This window comes from Gobio gobio (assembly GCF_949357685.1).
Source record: "Gobio gobio genome assembly, chromosome: 14".
Taxonomy (NCBI): Eukaryota; Metazoa; Chordata; class Actinopteri; order Cypriniformes; family Gobionidae; genus Gobio; species Gobio gobio.
Genome location: NC_137107.1, coordinates 42,090,884 through 42,112,440, shown reverse-complemented (window position 1 = coordinate 42,112,440; position 21,557 = coordinate 42,090,884). Strand labels below are relative to the sequence as shown.

The window sequence follows — 21,557 nt, the reverse complement described above, 5'->3', positions numbered from 1 at the left end:
CCAGTGTTAAGAGTGATGGATGTGGAGCAGGTGAATCCTGATCGAACATTCTGGGGTCTGTCAGTTAGGAAGTCCAAAATCCAGTTACACATTGAAGTGTTGATGCCCAGGTCTCCAATTTTAGCTATTAACTTGGTTGGGATGACAGTGTTGAATGCTGAGCTGAAGTCAACAAACAGCATGCGTGCGTAAGTGTTTTTATTGTCCAGGTGAGTGAGCACAGAGTGCAGTGCCATGGAAACGGCATCCTCTGTGCTCCTATTGCTGCGGTAGGCAAACTGGTGTGAGTCCAAAGTGAATGGTAGAGAGTCTTTTAGGTGTTCCAGGACCAGCCGCTCAAAGCACTTCATACCACTTCAATGGAGGCCTTTCTTAGCCTTTGGATTTCAACTAAAATATCTTCATTTGTGTCCCGAAGATGAACAAAGGTCTTATGGGTATCCAACAACATGAGGGTGAATAATTAATGACAGAATTTTCATTTTTGGGTGAACTAACCCTTTAATTAAATTTTTTATTAATTACTTAACATAATTATTCACAATTATCATTCTGTACAATTATAGTGAGTGATTTTTGGATTATGTAGCCTAAATAATTGACACAGACTAATTACAAGTTCTTAATGCTTGGCTATAACCAATGTATAAATCAATGTTTAGAATGGCTTATTCCCTCTGACCACAACTGCACTGTCTTTTAAATTGTATTGTATTTCATTGTTCTTATTGTTTTATTTTAACTATTGTGATTGTCTGTTAATGATGTAAGGTGACCTTGAGTGTTAAGAAAGGCGTCTATAAATAAAATGCACGATAATAAAAAATTACTAATATCTAAATAATCAGAAGATGTTATTACTTATTAATGTGACTCTAATGATTTTTTACAAAATCTCTTTGCACCGAATATTATTACATTCCAAATGTTTGCATTACCAGTTGTCAAAAAATATTTAAGCAGGAAATGTGATGTTTCACCCATGTGTTTCAGAGACTGAAGCGTCGCTGCTGATGTCGGGTCAGCCTGCACTGCAAGAAGCAGAACCGAATTCAGCCGAGTCCAGTGTGTCCAGTGCCGGAGAGAGAACGTTAGTACATCTTCAGTCTCCTGTGCATGTAGTTCTCTACACGTTGTGTTCATGTGTGTGTTTTCCTCAGTGAAGGCCTGTCTGGAGTGGAGCTGTCTGATCTGACTCTGAACACTGAACCCCTGACGCATGTGGTCAGAGGACTGAGCCGCAGGAAAACACAGCGCGCCTTCAGTGTGTCTGCGTTTGAGAGACAGTTTGATCAGCTGCCAGGTGCTTCACCCGTTACACACCTGTTTTCTTTGATTTTGTTAGCAAGACTGTCTATGTTTGGAATTGAAAACAGGCATGCTGCATAATATAGTGGAATATCGGCACATTATTTTAACTTCTCACATATACAAAAGACCATCTCTGATAAAGAACCATCTAACCTTTTTCTACTTTCTCAGACAACACAGGGGACGTCTCGCATGTCTCTCACGGAGGTGATGGCCCTCAAGAGAAACCAGACGCATCTCATGATTTGGATTCGTCTGCTGGCTCCTCCAAGAGGTAAATGCTTTGTCCGATATTTTCCAACAGATTGGCCTGGTCACTAAAACTGGCAATGGAAAGTAAATAAAATTGCTAATTTGTTATTAACTTAAATGGATATTTCAACCAAAAATGAAAATTACCCCATGATTTACTCGCCCTCAAGCCATCCATCAGGAACTATCCCTTTAATTAACAACTGTATTGTAAGATCAATGTAAGAGATGATTGAGGCATTTTAAATGTGATTCATTCAAGATTATTTTCTGTCAGTGGGCTGAACCTGACCTTGAAGACCCCATTTGTGGATAAGCGCATTGAGAGGGCGGGGCTCCAACGGAAGGTGTCCAATCGGAGGCTGCCGTCTGTGGATGCGTTTGATGAGGCCGTTCAAAGATGTTTGGAGCAGGGCCCTAACCAAGGTTTATATACACTAGGGCTGCACGAGTGAACGAAATAAAACCAAAATCGTGATATGGCTTAATGTAATCATCAAATCACAACGGCTGCAATTTAAATATATTATGTGCTGCATGTTTCAGAGTGAAGCATTCGTTTACATGAGAGTAGCTCATGATGCAGTGTTTTTTAGGGACTCAGAGTGGCTCGGTTAGCATTATATGCTACTCCACACGAAGTCCATCTCTGCTTCTGCTGATTTTGGGTCACTTATAACGTGCAATTGCGAACGCAATATGCACCAACAATCTTCCCAATGACAAGCACTTATGAAGCAGCAGTTGTCAACAAATGATGCTTTATGGACTGCAGTTTTCTGCCGAAATGAAAGCTTGATGGATTAAGCTGCATTCACACTACCGATGACTTTGTCACTGTATGCCGCCAGTGGCTGGCGGTGAGGTCACTAGTGGGCGGTTGCTAGTAACGTTTGTGAATGACATTGACAGATGTTACTCCATGTTGTAAACAACGAATACATTTTCTTGCCGCTACAAACAAACATTTTGAAAGGAAAAGTCTGAATATAAATGGAATCAGTACATAAAATGCCTAATAAGATAAGAGAAACAGTGCATGCTCTTTGCCATCACAGCTTTTTATCTGCAGCAAAAGGGCAAATTCCTGGTCTATCTGGTCTCATGAAACCATTCAGGCTCAGAGGCAGCATGGCCAGTACAGAGACATATCATAAATTATAGGACAGTTGCTGACCACTAAAATTAGCTTGCAAAATATGCAAAATTTGTGGCCAAAATGTGCAAAATTTGTTGCAATGGCAAGTTTTATCGTAAAAATCACAATTAGATTTCCCCCCAAAAAATCGTAAAGCCCTAATATACACTAAGACTGATATTATGCATACATCTTAATTAGTCTGTATCTAAAATGTTTTTTTCTGTCCTTTAGATCTCTCTGTGGTTCAGGATGGAAAAACTCTAGAAGATTCTTTATGGCAGAAATTCACGCAAGGCCTCAATGATGTCACAGAGCTTTACGTCCACCCGAAGAAAGACGACACAGTAGGACCATCACAGGAAGAGGAAGAGGTGGTGCCTTCATCCCAACAAGCAGGAGATGTTTTTTTGAGTCCTGTAGATGATATCGCACTTGCTCCGACACAGGCGATGACAGAATCACTTCCTGAATCTCAGGATGTGGAGCTACAAGATCGGGAATACATTGTGGAAGTTGAGACTGAGAACGTTGTGGAAGTTGAGACTGAGGAAGTTGAGACTGAGAACGTTGTGGAAGATGATGCTGAGAACATTGTGGAAGTTGAGGCTGAGAACATTGTGGAAGTTGAGGCTGAGAACATTGTGGAAGTTGAGACTGAGAACATTGTGGAAGTTGAGACTGAGAACGTGGAGGATGATGATGATGATGAGAACTTGGAGGAAGTTGAGGCTGGGAACTTGGAGGAAGTTGAGGCTGGGAACTTGGAGGAAGATGATGATGAGAACTTGGAGGAAGATGATGATGAGAACTTGGAGGAAGTTGAGAATGAAAACACGAAGGAAGATGATGAGAACATAGAGGAAGATGATGATGAGAACATTGAGGAAGTTGAGGCTGGGGACGTGGAGGAAGTTGAGGCTGGGGACGTGGAGGAAGTTGAGGCTGGGGACTTGGAGGAAGTTGAGAATGAAAACACAAAGGAAGATGATGAGAACATGGAGGAAGATGATGATGAGAACGTGGAGGAAGTTGAGGCTGGGGACGTGGAGGAAGTTGAGGAGGAGAACGTGGAGGAAATTGAGGAGGAGAAAGTGGAGGTTGAGGAATCTGAAGAGGAAAACCTTGAAGAGAACCCAGATGCATCACGTAATCCAGAGCGAATAACTCGCAGAGCTCACCGCTCTGAGGGAGGAGGCGCTGTCTTGGGAGTTCCAGCCTCCACTAGAGTCACAAAGAGTTTCGGAGCTGGACTGAATCCCAGAGAGAAAGGTGAGGACAATGAAGCCTTGTTTATTCTTTCGCCTGGCTCCGCAGCGCGAGCCTCCGCTGACTACACGCGCTCCTCCCCAAACGGACGAGGCGTTTATACTTGATGCGCTCGCCGTTCTGCTATTCTTTGAAACGACAGAGGGCGACTCTGAGTAATTGTTTTATAAACCATCAGGAAAGAGCGTCGAGAAGAAGTGGGCTAATGTACTCAAGTGATATTTATTTTAGTACACTTCACCTAAAACCACACTACAAAAGAATTGTGTAAAACTCAGTAAACCTTGATATTATTACTTGTGACATGAGAACAAAATATATGCACAAATGTATACAACTAAATTAACGATCTCTTAAATATTGCCTAATTTCACTAAACATTTTCATTTAGTTTCGTGAATTTTTTTTATTGAACATGGACCTTTATTTAAAAGGGCTTATTTCTGCTTTTGTAGACTCATTTTGTAAGTATAAGCACCTAATTTGTATGTGCAAACTGGGTGCCGGTGTGATGAAACATCATGCTCGGCTAGATTCGCCTAGAACTCGTTCATCTTCGGATGCGGAGTCGCGTGCGCTGTTACAAAAAATGCGCTGCACACCGTCAGGCGAAATGGGGTCTTGCGCACCCAACGCGCACGATCGCCCACTCCGCGTTGACGTCATTTTTGCCGCGCACACCCTCGCGCTCTTGAGGACGCGTCGAGTATACTAATATACTCATTATATAACAAGGCTTCAAGCAAGCCAGGCAGGCCGGATAACTGCAGGCTTGCATGCCATGGCTGAACCGCCTCATGGAGATTGGAGGTTACAGCCGCGGATCGAGCGGATGACGAAAAATTATATTTTAATTAAATTCGGGCGGCTGGCTAGCCTGGCGTGGCCATACTCAATTCTAGTCAGAATTTGAGTCTGGTACCGCTCCATTGAGCTTTGATTATGGGGCGTGTTTCAACCGAGCCAGGAAAGACCTCAATTGGATTGACCCACAACCAATCAGAGCAACGCGTTACGTTAGTTGTCAAATGTCAACAGAACTCAACTGCACTGTTACCAAGTCCGTGTTTTTCTCCATGTCCGCGGGTTGAAGCGACCCCAATTATGTGATTATATAAACCCAGGAATGCGAATTTTAGCAGGCAACCTTGCCAAAATAACATATTTTGCCAACCAAATGTTTTGAGTAGCAATTGTGCGCGACATTGCAAAAACACTTGGAAACCCTGTCAGCACGCACGCATGATTAAGTAACGTTACAAGAAAAACATGAGTGTAAACGATCTTTGGCAGTAATAAAATAATTTAAGGATACACAGAGTACTTACCAACACGATCATCGTTTCTGAGAGAAATAGTAAAGGTGAACGCATATACGAACAAGTTCTCCGTTTAGGATAAGAGCAAATTCAACCCAAGAGCCTTCGATGACGTGGATGATTACGTTACTGTTGATCATCTGTCCATCATCGTCTAAAGCCCGCCCTGACAATTTCATTGGTCCGAACAGTTTCTGTTCGGGCATAATTCCTCCTCTATGGAGCGAGTCCAGACCGAATTGCCAGAGCAAAACATTTTGTGGGCGGGGCTAAATTCGGCTGGCATCCAGGCTAGCGGCTGGCGGTTGAACCAATCAAATGAAAAAAATATACATTGTTAAATATTGTAACAGTGCTCTAAGCAAACCTGCAAGCTATGAGCCCAGCTGTCAGTATGGAGGCCGACTTCTCGTAGATGAGACTGCCTGGGTTATTTTGTTATGATATTACCGGTAGTTATATTTTAAAACAGCCAGTCACCGTGGCCTACCACTCGGGGAATAGGCATTTAAAAAATAGACGGATTATGGAGTGATATAAAAATTACATCGGGCAATGGCAGCGCGAGACGTTCAGAAGAAAGCAAGAGCTAAACTTCTACAAGCTCAATAACATCCACACCCAAAAAAAATAAGGTAAGAAAAATAGTCGAAAAACTTTGCCCATCGCTTATTAGCAGATGTGCAAGGCAAGCGGGCAAGTTTTGGGGTTGTTATGGATAATTAAAATGTGAACATGCACGTTGCACAGTTGTGCGGTGGACTTTCAGTGAATTAATAGAGTTGGCGTTTCTGTAATATCAAAGCTCCATAATTTGTTTCTTGTATGATTTTGTTAGGCCTGCTGGTATAAATGAATTAACGTAACTGTTGTGTTGTGTTGCGTCGCGTCTTGCCACATCCAATGTAGAAAGGATTGCTTTCGTTTGAGGGTGCTTAACTCGCACCAGGTGTAGACAAAACGTTACCTGATTGTGACAGATGGCCGAATTCACGACACATTATAAATTAGCATTATAGTCTGCCATAGCCTAGCCTATAGTATCAAAAAAGACCAAAGCCCTCTGATGCAGTGAAGATGAAAAATGGGGATAAAGACAGAGGTAAAGTGATGTAATGAATGAACAGTTTATATAATTGCATAGTATTAAGATACTAGTAAATTAATGGCAGTTATTTTTACCTTAAACTTTATGCAAACAATTGTCCTGGGTTGTCTAGAGGCAACAGACAGTGTGACTTTGTCACAATCTTGTCAGTTTTTTTAAACGCGTGTAATATCAGTTTTTTATTAAAAAAAACTGAATTGGGGGGAGGGGGGGGGGTTACTCATAAAGTTTCTTCAAGGTTGGCAGGTCTGTTACAGGCTCAAATGAGTTTGGGGTTGTTAAGTTTTTGAAAGGAGTCTCTTTCTCTTCTGCTCACTAAAGATGCATTTATTTGTCAGTAAAACAGTAAAATTGTAAAATATTAGTACAAATTCAAAAAAACTTTATTTTAAAATGTAATTTATTCCTGTGATGCAAAGCTGTTTTTTTTTAAGCGTTTATTATCAATGTTGGATGCTTATCAATGTACTTTTGAATATCGACCAATAATTGTTGGATTTGCTAAAGTTTGTGAGGTTTCTGGCACCGAATCTTTGAAAGGCATTCAGGATTTTGATTATGATTAAATAAACAAAAAAATTGCATGTTTATATGTCTCCAAAATGTCACGTTTAAAAGCAAACTGCTCTGTTGCTCTCTTCCCGTTTAAGTGGGCAGTTACTTTAATAGTAACTGAACTAAAATGAAATGATAATTTCAGAGTTTGTTTGTAGGTTGAAAAGCTCATGTGTTTCTGTTCAGATCATCTGGATTTTGTTGACGGGAACAGAGAGAGTTTGCAAGATGTTACAGATGAAGAAAGAGAACAAGTGGGCAGCCCTGTGGCAGAGGTCACCACACCCGAGCGGAGGTCATCGCTACATGAGGCTAGTCTGGCTGAGGAAGATTTGCCCGGGCTTGCAGAGCATCATGATGCCCCAGATAAAGTGAGCCAATCAGAGGAGGAGGAGCTGATGGACTCTGAACCAGCCAATCAGAGCCCTGAACCTCTACAGGAGGAGGAAGAGGACGATGATGACGACGACGCTCTTAGTGCAGGTGACTCACTTTCACATGTTTTTTGTCTTCCTGTAGAGAAGTCTAATTCGTCTTCGCAATACAGTTCATTTGAATGAATCATTTCAGTGAACTGGGGAAGAACCAATGCTCAGATGATGCTTGTACTAATATAATGAAATTCTCTGTGTGTGTATATCCATCCACTAGGAGTGTACGATATTGAAAAAAAAAATTTATATCAATATTTTCGGGGATTTTGTCGATAACCATAATTAGACGATATTTTGCTGAGTGTTATTGTGCTGGTAGTGGTACCTTGGCAGGTTTAGGACTGCTGTGGTCAGCTGACTCCTAAAGTTTTTCATATTCTTGATATTCTATATTTTACAATATATGGGCATTTTTACCTTTTATATAAAACAATATAGTTTAAAAAAAAAAACTAATTACAGTGAGGAAAATAAGTATTTGAACACCCTGCTATTTTGCAAGTTCTCCCACTTAGAAATCATGGAGGGTTCTGAAATTGTCATCGTTGGTGCATGTCCACTGTGAGAGACATAATCTAAAAAAGAAAATCCAGAAATCACAATGTATGATTTTTTAAACTATTTATTTGTATGATACAGCTGCAAATAAGAATTTGAACACCTGAGAAAATCAATGTTAATATTTGGTACAGTAGCCTTTGTTTGCAATTACAGAGGTCAAACGTTTCCTGTAGTTTTTCACCAGGTTTGCACTGCAGGAGGGATTTTGGCCCACTCCTCCACACAGATCTTCTCTAGATCAGTCAGGTTTCTGGCCTGTCGCTGAGAAACACAGAGTTTGAGCTCCCTCCAAAGGGTCTATTGGGTTTAGGTCTGGAGACTGGCTAGGCCACGCCAGAACCTTGATATGCTTCTTACAGAGCCACTCCTTGGTTATCCTGGCTGTGTGCTTCGGGTCATTGTCATGTTGGAAGACCCAGCCTCGACCCATCTTCAATGCTCTAACTGAGGGAGGTTGTTCCCCAAAATCTCGCAATACATGGCCCCGGTCATCCTCTCCTTAATACAGTGCAGTCGCCCTGTCCCATGTGCAGAAAAACACCCCCAAAGCATGATGCTACCACCCCCATGCTTCACAGTAGGGATGGTGTTCTTGGGATGGTACTCATCATTCTTCTTCCTCCAAACACATTTAGTGGAATTATGACCAAAAAGTTCTATTTTGGTCTCATCTGACCACATGACTTTCTCCCATGACTCCTCTGGATCATCCAAATGGTCATTGGCAAACTTAAGACGGGCCTGGACATGTGCTGGTTTAAGCAGGGGAACCTTCCGTGCCATGCATGATTTCAAACCATGACGTCTTAGTGTATTACCAACAGTAACCTTGGAAACGGTGGTCCCAGCTCTTTTCAGGTCATTGACCAGCTCCTCCCGTGTAGTTCTGGGCTGATTTCTCACCTTTCTTAGGATCATTGAGACCCCATGAGGTGAGATCTTGCATGGAGCCCCAGTCCGAGGGAGATTGACAGTCATGTTTAGCTTCTTCCATTTTCTAATGATTGCTCCAACAGTGGACCTTTTTTCACCAAGCTGCTTGGCAATTTCCCCGTAGCCCTTTCCAGCCTTGTGGAGGTGTACAATTTTGTCTCTAGTGTCTTTGGACAGCTCTTTGGTCTTGGCCATGTTAGTAGTTGGATTCTTACTGATTGTATGGGGTGGACAGGTGTCTTTATGCAGCTAACGACCTCAAACAGGTGCATCTAATTAAGGATAATAAATGGAGTGGAGGTGGACATTTTAAAGGCAGACTAACGGGTCTTTGAGGGTCAGAATTCTAGCTGATAGACAGGTGTTCAAATACTTATTTGCAGCTGTATCATACAAATAAATAGTTAAAAAATCATACATTATGATTTCTGGATTTTTTTTTTAGATTATGTCTCTCACAGTGGACATGCACCTACGACAATTTCAGACCCCTCCATGATTTCTAAGTGGGAGAACTTGCAAAATAGCAGAGTGTTCAAATACTTTTTTTCCTCACTGTATATGCATGCGTATATGCATCTTTTGTCAATTTCATACATTTAATAAAATGTAATTATAATAAGACACAAAAGGGCCAATCAAATTAAAGACAATAAAAGACATTTAATAAGACATATAATAATATCTGAAGTGGAATTTGGATAATTTACACAGACTGTTTAATGCAGCTCAGAGGTGACAAATTAATAACCTGAGTTATGCATAACTAATGTTTGATGTTTAAAACAAAATGTTGAATATTGATATTTGAAATGATTTACACCATGAAAACATACTTTAAATGTGAAATTAAAACCAATTAATTTGTTTTGGCAATACAGCTTTCGCGCTTTGGCTGGCGCCTAGCCGAGCCGTTTGTCACTTATCACAACTATTCAGTGTTTTCAACCACACATTTATTTTAGGTTTCAGACATTTAAATGCACATAATAACTAGCAAAAAATACACACTTAAGTCAATGTCGGCCATGACAATGCTTTCAGACAGTTATAATTTGACTACGATACAAGCCACTTTGCTGTTATTAGTACTGTAACTATTTAGTGTTAAATTAGGCCTATTGTAGTTGGGTTAGGCGGCTTAGGTTTTGCTGTGAATTTGTTAAGTAAATTATGTTTTGTTTATATTTATATATTTTCTACTTTAAACGTTTAATAAATTGTTCCATTTAAATAATTTTTAATTATTTTCTTTCAATAAAAGGCCATTCTTTAATGTCATAAACCATTGTTTTTTTTAAAGTATCGATTTAGGCACCGGTACCGTTTTAAAAGTATCAGTTTGGCACTGTTATCGTAAAAAACCCAAACGATACCCAACCCTAGTATTAATTCAATATCACATTTGTTATCATGCTGATTAGGTTCAGGTTATCACCTGAAGAAAAACTGCACTCTTTATGTGGTATTTATTAACTATATTAAATTATATAAATTAGTGCTGGGCATCGATTAAAAAAAATGAACTAATTAATCACACTTTTTTCTGTAATTAATCGCGATTAATCGCAAGTTTTTAATATTTTACGTTTTTAATATTTTGATATTGTAATAATTTCAGTTACTTTCCAAATTAATGTATAAACAATTTAAAGACAGCATATTTTAAATGTGTTGTATTGTCATATTTTTATGAATGAAGGCCAGTATCACTGATACTAAAGTGTCTATGAAACATTAATGACGTTACATTACAGTATAACTGAAAGCTCCCAATTTCAACATTTATTAGGCTTTAAAAAAAACTACTTTTAATTTAAGTGAACTTAATACAATCTTTACATAAACCCAAAATAATAAATGTTATATTTACCCATGGCCTTCCCTGTTATACATACAGAAATGTAATAGTTATCTTTCTTAACTGCATAAACAATAAATTAAATATAGATGAATCATCATTAAAGCTAATATTTTCTCTGTTCCCATTGTTTTTTGATGAACTTTAATGACAGGCATCATCAGTGCTCCTGTCACTTTAAGCCCAACCCCTTAAAAACAACCCACACCATAATCTCCCCTCCACCAAACTTAACACTCGGCACAATGCAGTCAGGCAAGATCTCACGCGCTGCCCCGCGCATCTCATTTCCTCACAACTCTTTAAGTTCATTTAAGATGTTATTTAACTAATTTAAGACTCCTAATATGAGAATACTCAAAATCCTCTGTGTTATTGTTTGTTCAAGAGCAAAAGAGAACTCTATGTGAGCAGGAAACTGACGCGAGTCTATCTATGCGTCGAGTGTGTGTGTGTGTCCCTTGATTAGCTGACAAGAGACGCATCCACACAGACAGGACACTGACACACACACACACACAGGACATTGGCATACAGCGCGTTCGCTTGTCTTGTCACGCTTGGAAGCATTTACATGAATAAGAGCGTGATGATCATGTAACGCTAAGCAAAAATGGATATAAAAACGGACGCTGCGTTATTTGCGTTAAATATTTTTTATGTGTTAAGCTGAAAAAATTAATCGCCCGCGTTAACGCGTTAATTTGCCCAGCCCTAATATAAATATAGCCTAGACTAAATCATGCTGTGAAAGCGTGCACTGTAAAGCCGCACACACACTAGTCTAATCTACAAGACTACATCATGTTTGTGCATGCGCACTCGGGGTGTGTGTGATATACTCGATAATCTCAGATCGCACATCGTTAAAACAACAATTCTAGAAGCGCATTTGTGGGGTCAGGCACTGATGTTGGACGAGAAGGCCTGGCTCGCAGTCTCCGCTCTAATTCATCCCAAAGGTGTTCTATCGGGTTGAGGTCAGGACTCTGTGCAGGCCAGTCAAGTTCCTCCACACCAAACTCACTCATCCATGTGCGCAGTCATGTTTTCCCACAAAGTTGGGAGCATGAAATTGCCCAAAATATCTTGGTTTGCTGAAGCATTAAGAGTTCCTTTCACTGGAACTAAGAGGCCAAGCCCAACCCCTGAAAAACAACCCACACCATAATCTCCCCTCCACCAAACTTAACACTTGGCACAATGCAGTCAGGCAAGAACCCAGACTCGTCCATCGGATTGTCAGACAGAGAAGCGTGATTTGTCACTCCAGAGAACACGTCTCCACTGCTCTAGAGTCCAGTGGCGGCGTGCTTTACACCACTGCTTCCAACGCTTTGCATTGCACTTGATATAAGGCTTGGATGAGCTGCTCGTCCATGGAAACCCATTCCTTGAAGCTCTCCACACACTGTTCTTGAGCTAATCTCAAGGCCACACAAAGTTTGAAGGTCTGTAGCTATTGACTGAAAGTTGGCGACTTCTGCGCACTTGTGCACCTCAGCATGCGCTGACCCCGCTCTGTGATTTTACGTGGCCTAGCACTTTGTGGCTGAGTTGCTGTTTTTCCCAGTTGCTTCCACTTTGTTATAATACCACTAACAGTTGAGCGTGGCATATTTAGTAGTGAGGAAATTTTACAAATGGACTTACTGCACAGGTGTCAACCTATCACAGTACCACGCTTGAATTCACTGAGCTCCTGAGAGCGACTCGTTCTTTCACAAATGTTTGTAGAAGCGTCTGCATGCTTAGGTGCTTGATTTTATACACCTTTGGCCATGGAAGTGATTGTAACACCTGAATTCTATGATTTGGAGGAGTGTCCCAATACTTTAGGCAATATAGTTTATAGATATATAGATTGTTAAATGTTTTCTTATAATTTTTGAGTGAATCGTTTGAGTCAGTTTTATCGAATCATTAAAATAAAAAAAACACTTGCTGATGTGCTTGCAAATCAGATTTAGCTAATTTCCTTTTGCATTAATTGTATTTTATTTCAGAACTGTCCATGAAAACTCCTGCTTTCATAAGACAGAAGAGAGTGTTTGCAAGTCCTAGTGCGCAGCCCATACCCACAGTCCTTAAAGAAGTGAATGCTGGGTATGTACCAAAAACATTTATCTTCCCTTTGTCGTTTTTAGTGTATCCTAATGCAAATTTAAAACCCATTTATCTCAGTCCCGCACCTCAGGCTGCCAAACGAGCCCCCAGAAAGAAGCGTCAGACGGGGGATGACGTTCTTCCCAAGAGTTATGTCATGAGCATGTTCAAGCATTTCGCCAAGACCAAAGTGGCCAGTGATGTGTACCCTGTCATTAATGAATTGTAAGTGTTTAGGAAAAGATTATTTACACTATGCAGCATGAACATTTGAAGTTGCATCTCCTGCAATGTGTCTGTCTTTTCTTTTTTTATTCCTCTTAGTCTTCACAAGTACTTTGATCGGCTAGCAGATGATCTGGAAGTATACGCTACTCATGCCAAACGTAAAACTATTGAGGTTGAAGATTTTGAGCTCCTCATGAGAAGGTAAACTTTAAATAGGATTATGCTTTTTTACATTTTCACATTTCTTTAGCGTGTAATGTTTCTGTTTGAGCATGAAAAAGTTCTGCAAATCACAAAGTCACTCTAAAGAAAGTTATTCTCTATAGCACTGTGTTTCTGAACTCCCTGAAACGCCTCCATTGTAGTCTTAGAGTTTCTTCCAGGTACGAACACGTCACAATATTCCTCATTTAAATAATTCTCACCCAGTACATTGCCAAAAAGAGGGGCGGGGCCTGGTTGAGTTAGTTAGTGGTGAGTTGAAACTGTTAAGGTAAGGGGTGTGACATTTCCCAAACACTATTGAAGCAGTTGACCAATCACAACACACTGATCCAGCCGACCAATCAGAGCACACTGCTTTTAAGAAGTAGGGGCTTCATAGAGACAGGAACTAAACAGAGTTTTACTGACAGACTAAAGTGTAAAATATGCGAAAAATTATGTGTTTTGAACATTCAAGCATGAAAACCTATTTTAGTAGAGCCTAAAGTTCGACATACATTTTATGTAGCGACGAGAATACTTCTTCTATGCAAAAATATCGACTTTATTCAACAATCTCTTCTCCTCCATGGCAGTGTCCTACGCCATTCACGTAAGATTCACAATGCATGCATGTGGTGCTCAGCCAATAATGAGCCGCCATTTTGCCGTAGAACTAGGAAGCGCTGCACTGTGAATAGCCCAACAATGTGAATAGAGAGTGACAGGGAAGAGAAGACATTGTTTAATAAAGGTGTTAATTTAGTGTATTTACGCACAAAAAGTATATCTTAATTTGTGTTCCAAAGATGAAAGAATGTCTTGCGTGTTTGGAATGACATGAGGGTGAGAAATTAATGACAAATTTCATTTTTGGGTGAACTTTAAAGGGATAGTTCACCCAAAAATGAAAATTCTGTCATCATTTACTCATCCTCAAGTTGTTCCAAACCTGTATGAGTTTCTTTGTTCTGCTGAACACAAAAGAAGATATTTTGAAGAATGTTTGTAACAAAGCAGAGAGAGCAACCATTGACTACCATAGTATTTTTTCCCCTACTATGGTAGTCAATGGTTGCTCTATCTGCTTGACAGAATTTTCATTTTTGGGTGAACTATCCCTTTAAGTTTGATAGAGTTGAATGACTTTTGCAGCCTTTTCCCCCTTAGAGTCATATTGGGTATGTTAAGCATGCTCAACTACTTGTTTGTGTTGTTTTTCTCAGGCAGGGCTTTGTGAAGGATGGTACTCCTGTGAATATACTGATAGAGAAATATCTTCCGCTCGAGTATCGGAAACTTCTCATCCCGGTGGCCACCAGCGGAAATAAAGTCATCCCAACACAAAGAAGGTGAACATGCAGACGTGACGTCCTCCTTAAACACTGCTCATATCTGCATGTGCTTTTGTAAATATGTTTATATGTTCAAAACATAAATCCCTTGTTTTGTAAATAAAGATGTTTGTAATATATATCTGTCATTTGTTTTATGCAGCACCATTAAGAAAACTAATAAACTTTCAGTTTGTTGTATTTTTAGCCATTTATGTATTTTTTCTTCAAAGCAGACATTAAAAACCGCATGGTATTTATGTCCCTGTCTTATTGTGCCTGATTCATCGGTGCACAAAAAGCTTCCCTCAAAATAATTTGCCTCAAAAATGTTTCTGCCATGGAAAAATATAAACCACAAACATAATAGCCTTCTGATTCTGTGTTGGAAATGTATTCAAAATATGCTAGTTGGAATAGAGTATTGTATACTGCATACTATACTTTAGGGTGTGAAACCATATGCATTAGATATACACCGTAGTATTCTATGTTTTGCATGCTTTTATTCCTCTTCTCATCTAGTTAGTTGTTTTACATTTTTAATTCAGTCGTGTGTAGATCCAATGCTTTATCTGCCACACTAAATGGGAGTGTATTGCATTCTGGGATACACCTTCCTGCGTATTCTTCTTTTGTATATTGCACATTTTGGCAACTTTTGTAGGTTATTCATGCAAACAGAATGGAATATACTGCGCACAAAATGCATTAAAAAATATTAATTAATTTAAATATGTATATTTTACATATTTATTTAGATTTTCACATTTTCCGACACAAGACCTGACCAGTGTGAATCCAAGGTGTGGGTGGGTGTTTGGGTTTTGAATATATTTAATACATGCTGTTTTTGAATACATTTAAAATGCGTTTATTTCATGCGTGGGTACTGTTGTAATGACAGCACCAGTGTTGGGTGTAACTAGTAGTTACTAAGTCATTAGTTCCTGAAATTGTATTACTTTTCCCTCGAAACATTAAAGTAAGGGGTTACTCTTATTTTTGCTTTAATTTAATTTACTTAATTTAATTATAATTAAGTTACTTCTGATGTAATTGAACTAAATGCTGTGTATAGACTGTAGAACAATTATATAATAGTGGAATTAACATCAACATTTCTAAAGTCTAACTTTAAAATGCACGTTTTTATGTATCCTTCTTACATTTGTAATACTTTGGTCAGTTAATAAGAATAATTGATGTAGTTTTATATTATTTATTAGAATTAATTAAAAGAGCTGTTTCATGTCTATCATTGAATCACTTCACTAGTCGAGGGTGATATAGGATTTAGTAAGTAATATTAAATACTTTTTGGAGAGAGTAATTTGTACAATAATCTAACTACACTATTGAAGAGTAACTTACCCAACACTGCAAAAGCTAGCTTTAAGGTCTCTGCAAAATAAAAACTGATTTTGAAAGCAAAGAAAGACATTTGTAAATATTTGTATTATAATTTTACTTTTGTTCTGTAAATAAAAGTATTATTAATAAATACTTGTTTTTATTTTACAGTGCAATATCATTTCAGTATATTTCTGTGTATTGACTGATTTTAAACATTTAATTAAATATTTTGAATATTATTGAAACTTGAATATCCATACTGAATATTATTTTATTATTCATATTGAATAGGAATTAACGGCTCTACATTTAAATCTACATCTCTTGTCACTTGGAAAGTCACAGAAGATGAATGTTAGATTGAAGAAGTTATTGTTTGAAGTAGTCAGAATCTTTACTATGATGAGCTGGCTTCTGTAGATTCTCTCACTCCTTATTCAAAAATACCAGATCTAAAAACGTGTTTGCGGACAGTGTCCACTAGGTGGCATTGTCACTCCGTCACAGGCGTTTAATAGGCGTGATATCTGGTATCTGTTACAGGCTTTTGAGTTACACACCACTATTTATCATTATAAAATGAATAATTCTGATCTTGAATGCCAATTGGTCAATACGAAATTGCTAAATATCTCATAGACTATATCACTGCACAGCACTAGAAGAGACCAACTATTAACCATGTCAGGTATAGATCTTATATCACAAATACGACATGCATTTGCTTAATTTTGTTTTGACTGTTTTATAAAAGCAGACATGTGAGATTTTGTTACTCAAACAATTTAAGTTCCGCTATCCAGCCAAACCTTGACCTCTTATTCACTGTATGTCACGGCCTCTTGAACCTTATTGTTAAAGTAACTGCTTTAATATGGTGCAATGCTGGGTTACACTTTATTTTAAGGTGTTATTGTTACTGTGTAATTATATATTTAAGTACTGATTCATATTATGTGCTTAATATAAGGTTAGGGTAGGATTAGTTGCATGTAAATATGCATAATTTACATGTAACATAAAGTGTTACCCAATGTCGTATAGAAGAGTTTGGGTGAAGTTCGAAGTAACGAATGCACCATTTCTTAATCTTTCCCTCCAGCTTTTTTCCTTTTGCTAATGACCGAAGCAGACGTGTATGTGTGAGTTTTACAAGGCCAAGTCTGTTTTTGAGATTTGCGGGCCCAGACAGACGCTGGATTCCTGTTTCTTTCGAAACCTCTCTCAGTATTTCTTTGTCTTTATTTACTGTCAGACTGGATTTAACCTTCCGAAGCTTTCAATTCAAGATCCGGCTCATGTTTCACACCCTTCTCGTTGTGGTGTCGCTATAGATCGAGCCGGCTATCCAGATGTTGGGTCCCTGTGGCCCTCTGGGGCCCCAACCTCCTCCTCTTCTCCTCCTCCTCCTGCTTGCAGTGACCCTTCCACATTCTCCACAGTATGAGTCAGCACTGCTGCCTCTCCAGCGAACTCCATCTATCATGTTGAGTTTCATTACAATGTAGCTCTTAAACCAAACATTGCTCAAAAACGAACCTCTGACAAGCCAATCTGTTCTCTGTCTCCTTCATAAAACCACAAACGTGGGTCACACAGAGCCGCGGCAGCCAGAACGCTCACGTCATCTAGTGCATGACTCACCGGGTGAGAAATGATCCTCAGTGTGGCTTGATCTGCGAGCGAACACGTGTGTGAAATTAGTGTTTGAGATGAGATTTTCAGCGATGTGAAGCGAGAGAGCTGTTGTTGTGAACGTGAAAAAACACCCGATCAAGTCAGCCTGAACATCATCTACTTTCTTAATACACTTATTCCAAAGATAAAGTTTCTCTTTCAAGTGTAACAACTTGCTCCGCCTCTGAAACGACTTTCTTTTCAGCTGACATCATCAAGCCCTCTTAATTGTTTAGCCCCTCCCCTCAAACTACCTGCCATGAAGGGACACTTTAAACCATCTAATCAGTTCCTGATGGAAAAACATTTGTTCTTGTTGAGGAAAAAATAAATATCACATTACATTACAAAATAGTTTGCAGATTTTTCCCAGATATTTTTTTGTTCGGTCATCTGATCTTACAAACAGTGGGCACTACTGAGTGGACCAATCTTATGCAGACTAACTGCATTCCATTCAGGAGTGATCATCCCTATTCTCTGTTCCCTTTAAAGGCTCCACAATGAAAGCTTTGGAGGTTGAAGGGTGTATGGGCTCATTTGAAATAGGATACTGTATATATCGTTATATGGCAGAAATGGTAACAGTATGCTATTGTGATCGAAAAACCTGTGTCTCCTTTCAAAGTGCCCTGGAAAAGCGCAATTTATGCCATTTGGAACGCACTGTAAGAATCTCCGCTGCCTTTACTTTGTCTATGTGAACATGTGCTAGGCTAAATAGATGTGTTTGACCTTTGGGCTCATCTCTAGACCTTGCGCTTTTTTCAATCTACTACCCTGCGTCTTGTGTTTTTGCATTGTGAATGGCCTCTTGGTACAAGGCCACTGATGTGACAGGACATTTTGTTGGTCACTTGGGCAGTATCCGAAATAGCCCCCTATACCCTTAATTAGGGTACTGTTAGAGGTGACAGCCATTTTGTGTCTGGAACCATAGTGGACGTTATTGAGTCCCACAATGTACCGCAATAATGAGTGTACAACCGAGTATGCTCAACGTCTAGAGAATACCCATAATGCATTGTGACGGTAACGTCGAATTAATTCCTGCGTCTCGCCAGAAGATGGTGCCCGCAGCTGAATCATCAATCCATCCATCCATTTTCCAAACCGCTGGTCCAATGTGGCTACAGCATATCATACAGATATACTTTTTACTTTATTATTGAATTGTTTAATTAAAGGGTAGGTAACACACACAGTTTCTGCCAGTCTCATGTTAATCTTGAGTACCTGTAGAGTAGTACTGGATCCTTCATATCTCCGAAGAGTTTTTAGCTTTATCATATTTATAAAAGACAGATATGCTGTACCGATTCTTTCCGAAAACAGCCAAACTCGTGGAGGAGAGCAATGAGCGGAGCTAAAGAGTCTGGAGCGCACACAATACATTGTTTTTACCCTTGGATAACTTTCGATTCACTATACGTTTGTGTTGTTAACATTATATGCACTTACGTGCCGATTGCCAACGAAACACACACATTTGATGCAGTTTCACTCACCGCCTGCGGTTTCCACTCACAACAAACACACTTTCATAACTCTGTTGCTGCTCCGGAAAAACAAACTGCATCCACTGTTTCCTTAACGCTGCGTTATTTTGGAAGCTGAACAAGGTTATCTTTCCCTCAAAAACCAGAAACACTTCTTTAGTGACTTGATTTTGTGACCGTGCTCTTGTTCTCACTCTGGTTGATGTGCAAACACACTCATCCGGAAGAAGTGGCCATACAAGGAATTCTGCCCTTTATGACCTCATACAGTAGACTGGCTCCGCCCTCCTACGTACTTCCGCTCAATTTTCATTTTCCTTCAGTACTCCGTCTGGGATTGCGGTATTATTCTTAGGTTTTCTCTGAACGAATTTTTAGCGGTCCAATCAGCGAACAGAGGGAGTGGCTGAGGCCGATGTTGTTGATGTTGTGCGTTAGTTTGAGTTGTAGTTCAGTAATGGCGGCGGATAAAGATGCGAGCGAAGCCATTCATTCCGTTGTGGCACCGCTGCCGAATATCCAGAAGTTAAAGCCGGAGCAAGAACAATCTTTGCTGATTTCTGTTGGTGGCCATGATGTTGTGGCCCTCCTCCCCACGGGGTTCGGGAAAAGTTTGATTTTCCAGCTCGCTCCGTTAGTGGTGAAGGAGGGGTCGGAAGGCATTGTCATCATTTACAGGGGCTAGTCAGTGATTTTATTGCCGTCCGTCTCCCACCACCCGCGTAAAAATCCCCGGCCGAATTATCTACTGTTTTAGACAAACACCAAGGTCGTGTGGTCATTTAATTGCTGTCCGAATCCACATCTCTGAGTTTTCTAGAATATATCACTTAAAAATTCACTGTTTATACCCTTTTTGAGCACTGCAGAGCACCGTGCGGTTGTGCTTCGCTGTAATTTGGATGCATTTCTAGACTTGTGTTTCTTTAAATGCTGGCAAGTGTTTACAAGAGCAATATATTTCATCACCGCTGAAAAAATAGAAAGAAGAAAAGCACGTAAACATTTGAATTGGACCGTTATTTACGGCAGCATTTATTCTTATACCAAGCATATGACATTTTATTTACAGCATACAATCGTGTTACGGACCACGCGAGCAGTGCATTCCCGATCTCAAAACTCTCCCCTCCACTGTGAATAAATCACAATCCGAATGCACGAGGTTTAGGTTTCATGAGGTGGTGAGCACAATCTGCAAAAAGTTATTTTTACGGACTTCCATGTGAGAAACAAAGGCGAACGGCGCATGACATGCGTCACGACCAAACGTTAGCGATTGGTTATGGCAGATCCAATAGTTTTAAACTTCAACAGAGTACCCGCCCTCAAGGAAGTAAACGCTTGTCAATGGAGAGTGGCCAGACTCTCTGTTCAAATGAAATGTATGAGAGTCTGGTAAGACCAGGCTATTCATACAGGCCCATACTCGAAAAAAACCTGAATCCTGAAGGAGTGTGTTTGGCACAGAAATACACAAACGTCCAACTGGTTTTTATGAAATTCTGGCCATGTTTAGCATGAGAATCCAACTCTTTAACAGTGTAAATAAGTCAGAATGCACAAAATAGCATTAGACCCCCTTCTTTAAGGTTTATACATGTTTCCATGACAAACTTCAAGATAAACCTTTTCATTTCTACCGGAGCTGCCAGTTTGCTAAGTTTCAAATGTTCCAACACTATTTGAGCATAAGAAACATTCATGGGACAGTTTGTGTCAGATTTTGTTGCTGACTTGAAAATATGTTATACAATTGTTTGACAAGCAGTTTTTGACATTTCATGCCATTTAGATTTGATAGCTAGCAATGTTGTTTTGTTTCTAAAGACTTAGTGTAGCACACAGAAGGTCACACATGTGGTTTATATGCAAGTATAGCCTGAAAACTCGCTCCTGTTGACAGTCTTGTGTTATATTTTATGAAATTCTCTATTGGTGAGGGGTGACATCAGCCTAAGGCTTTTTGGTACAATGTAGAAAAGACATTAGCATGTCGTCCAGCTATCTGTCATAAATCTCTAAGCTTGAACGGTCAACTTATCCAAAACAAATACGTGAAGCTCAAGCAGAGTTGTGGGGTCTCTCGTCCAGCGCTGGTCACTAGGCACGGATGTTTTTGTGTTGATCTGTATCTGTTTTCGCAGTGTTGTGTGAATGTTTTCTGCTCTTCTGGCTGCAGAGGAAGTTTCTGTGTTTCTGGCACTTTTTCTCATCAGTTCCTGCCAGAACTTGGACCCAGTGGACCCAAACCAATTTCATCATCAATGTGTGACTGAGTCACACTGCTACTCAGCAAAGAGAGTAAGAGAAAGATCTGCTCGGCCAAAAATACATGAATACTACACACCAGATGGAAACAAAGTGAAAAGTAAATGGCAAAACACAACGAAGGACAAAGATCTAGAAGGG

The 21,557-nt window shown here is 39.7% G+C and overlaps 1 protein-coding gene across 1 annotated transcript; it reads left to right on the top strand.

Moving 5' to 3' along the window:
* Window positions 1-999: 999 nt before the first annotated feature.
* Window positions 1,000-14,812, top strand: cenpt (centromere protein T). The gene is made up of 10 exons (XM_079834412.1): window positions 1,000-1,090; window positions 1,161-1,303; window positions 1,483-1,585; window positions 1,841-1,989; window positions 2,936-3,973; window positions 7,139-7,435; window positions 12,748-12,847; window positions 12,926-13,072; window positions 13,172-13,276; window positions 14,506-14,812. Exons 1-10 carry the CDS (start codon window positions 1,014-1,016, stop codon window positions 14,633-14,635), a joined length of 2,289 nt encoding a protein of 762 aa, XP_079690538.1. The 5' UTR covers window positions 1,000-1,013; the 3' UTR covers window positions 14,636-14,812.
* The last annotated feature ends 6,745 nt before the right edge of the window (window positions 14,813-21,557 follow it).

What these genes read in the sequence shown, in the direction of transcription:
- cenpt (XM_079834412.1), top strand. Translation starts at nt 1,014, where the DNA reads ATGTCGGGTCAGCCTGCACTGCAAGAAGCAGAACCGAATTCAGCCGAG. An exon ending in TCTGCTGGCTCCTCCAAGAG is followed by an intron (nt 1,586 to 1,840) that starts GTAAATGCTTTG and finishes ATTTTCTGTCAG; the next exon opens with TGGGCTGAACCTGACCTTGA. An exon ending in TTTGAGCTCCTCATGAGAAG is followed by an intron (nt 13,277 to 14,505) that starts GTAAACTTTAAA and finishes TGTTTTTCTCAG; the next exon opens with GCAGGGCTTTGTGAAGGATG.